Here is a 2,976-nt window from a genome sequence, read left to right as displayed (position 1 = left end):
GGGAAAGAGCACATCAGTGGTAGACTGAGGTTACTGAAGACAACCATTCACCCAGAAGAATTGGTCTACAGAGCTGCCTGAGCACAGCATAGCAGAGCAGGGTCCATCTATCCTAGTCCTGTTTCAATTCCCTGTGAAGCATGCCAGATGCACCTTGTTCATGGTGCACGTACCTTGTCTACACATATACGTAAACTGAGGTACACAGTAACCCTTCTCTCTATAGACAAGGCTCAGGTGCAGCCTTGAGGCTCCCACTCTTCACTCAGACACATGCCTATTGCAGCACATGCAGGGCTGGCCATAAATCACTGTGAGCCCTGGGATTTAAAGTGAAGGGGGTGGTCATGCACTCTGCTGCTAAGCAGTGACCTTCCCACATCAAAGACCAGAACTGTAGGCAAAACACAATGCCCCAGCCAGGATGCAGCAAGAACCATGCATGGTACAGTAGCTAATCCAGTTCCTGGTACTTTCCCTTCCCAAGCTACAGACCTGTTCCTGCTCAGATTAGCACATGTACTCTGGGATTGAAGGAAAGTTATACACTTCCTCAGTAAGATCTGGTTTCCCAGTTTTAACCTGGCAAACTTATAAAGCACATATAAACTCCAGGTCATCAGGAAGCACCAGCCTGGGTTGTCATATGCCAATATGGGTGGCTTTGAGCCTATACCCAGCTTGCAAAGGGCTGTATAAAACAGCTGGACATGAGTCCACTGAGAGATCCTTGCTATAACTGAAGCAGCTAAGTGCCTAGGCATGCAGGAGGTACAAGCCCAGCCTCTCCCCAGACACTCTTCCCATCACTTAGAGTCATAAGAACAACATAAGAATCAGCATGTACTAGATCAGACCATAGATCCATCTAGCCCAGCATCCTGTGTCACACAGAGGCAGAGAGCAGATATTGAAAGGGACAGTGAACTGGGTATGACCAGGATCTTGCTCAGGATCCTGTTTCAGACCCTCTCCAGCTCTGTGCAAACAGATTCTTAACCATTTATATTGCTGTATACTAGGGGTGCACCAACAGAGATTTTTGGGGCCAATACCAATAGCCGATTTTTAAAGAGGCATATTGGCCGATACCGATCCAATTTCTGATATGCAGCCCAACAGCTTGAAGAGCAGTGTCCGGCTGGTAAGTCTGTTGTGGTGGAAGGGGAGGGGGGAGGGAAGGGGTTTGGAGGGCAGATCGAGGTGCCTGCAGTGAGGAAGGGAGTGGGATGGGGCCAGGGTGGGTGCTCCTTAAAATGAGAACATCTGCATTTTACCACATTTTACTGTGGCAAACAGAAAACCTGGATCCCTGCTCATCAAGGTCCACTGAATAGATTATAAAAAGATACTGTGGAGAAAAATGAGCTCCTTTTTACAAAGTTCTGGCAGGTTAATGGTGCTGGGAGTCCAGAATCTCTCCAAAGCTCCATCAGAATTCCCTTATCACACTCTTCATACATAAAAGCTACCATCCTAATGCATAGGTCAGGCAGCCTGTGCCTCATTTACCTCCAGTGGTGGCCAGCTGGGACCTACTGGGATCTGCACAGACTTGGAGCCCTTCAGGTCCAACGTTGTAGCAATCAAGTTTGGCCTACCAATGCCAGATCTCTGCAGGGCATTCCCTGTGTTTCCATTACTGTAGCTCTCTTGAAACAAGGGGTTAGAGAGTCCAGCAGGAGTGCTGGTGTTGGTTACGACTCTTCTGAAACAGACACAAACACAGCACAAAATCAATCAGATTGTCACGGATTCACCTTGAGGAAAAGTCCTCTCCTTTTCCGATAGGCTGTGTTCAGCCTGAATGGCTATGATGGCATCTGAACAGCAAGGTGCAGAGTATCTATGCTTATTGACTCTTTACCTGAGTCCTTATGTTGCCCTGCTCAAGAGAATAAACCAGCCTCTGCAAACTGGCCTTTCATTTCAGCTGAGGTATCAGAAGAGGGAGGCAAGGAGATCTTGTGGCATACTGGTGTGTAGTGCCAAGGCTGAGAGCTGTGTGAGGTTTGAAGTGTAACTCTCACAGACTCAAAATTGCTAATGTGACTGAATCCATCAGTTTTGCCAGCATGGTGAGAAGGCTGGGAATAAGACCAAGCAGGCTTAGAACCATTGCTGGTGTAAATCAGCACAGCCTTAGTGTCCCAGAGTACCCAAAGATCAGGCCTTTCCAAGTCCATATATGCCACGGTGAAAGTCTCCTATAGCAACTCAAATTCAACTGCAAGGAACAGCTTGGTTTTCTGTTAAACTACCTCAAGTGGAAGGAATCTCTGATCTAGAAAAGCAGGATGGTGATCTATTCCTGGCTCTGCGTCTGACTGGCCTTCACATCCCTTTTCTGTGCCTCACTTTCCACGTCTGTATATAGGGTCAGTAATACCCATTAGCTAAAATGACCCTTGGCTGGAAGTGGGGTAGAAATGTTCAGTACCATTTAGGCCTGCGGATCAGGCTCACAGCTTGACTGCAGGAAAGGTAGAATATTCGACACTAGCTGTAGCTCTCCCCCTTTAAGTGGAATGCTCTGCTACTTTAACCTGTTATGGGAAGCTGAGTTTCATACTCACCTGAATCAGGCTGTAGTTCAGCAGTGCACTGACTTTTACCATATGCTTAAACTAGCTTCAAGCTTTAGCTCTAACTCACTGAGTATACGGATACTTAGAGTTAAGCATATGCAAGTGTGCTTGCAGAATCAAAATCTAAGTCACCCCAGTTCAAGCAATCTATTGGGTGTTAGGGCCTGCTTACATGTTTAGAAGGAAATATTATTTTAAATTATGAAAACTGTTGACCCTGGGTACCTACGATTATCACCTAACAGTTTGTCTGTCTGACCACCTAGTTGGCAGCCTCTTCTTTAGCATACTCTGTTTTCTGGCCCCTTTGAATACTGCTGCTCATCAATAGAGGGTGTAGTGAGACAGATGTAATGATACCAACTCAACTCCTGCCAGAAGCACACTC

The 2,976-nt window shown here is 46.7% G+C and overlaps 1 protein-coding gene across 3 annotated transcripts in view; it reads right to left on the bottom strand.

Moving 5' to 3' along the window:
- Positions 1-2,976, bottom strand: part of ADAM8 (ADAM metallopeptidase domain 8) — a 57,846-nt gene that overhangs the window by 10,434 nt on the left and 44,436 nt on the right. For 2 of the 3 annotated variants that reach the window (XM_025214679.1, XM_025214681.1), the window contains one exon: positions 1,513-1,708. In XM_025214679.1, the coding sequence (XP_025070464.1) occupies positions 1,513-1,708 (196 nt within the window). The remainder of the gene's footprint in view (positions 1-1,512; positions 1,709-2,976) is intronic. The other variant, XM_025214680.1, reaches the window with a different exon arrangement.

The sequence above is a fragment of the Alligator sinensis genome, unplaced genomic scaffold, assembly GCF_000455745.1.
Source record: "Alligator sinensis unplaced genomic scaffold, ASM45574v1 scaffold675_1, whole genome shotgun sequence".
NCBI lineage: Eukaryota > Metazoa > Chordata > Crocodylia > Alligatoridae > Alligator > Alligator sinensis.
This window is presented reverse-complemented; position numbering and strand designations above follow the sequence as displayed.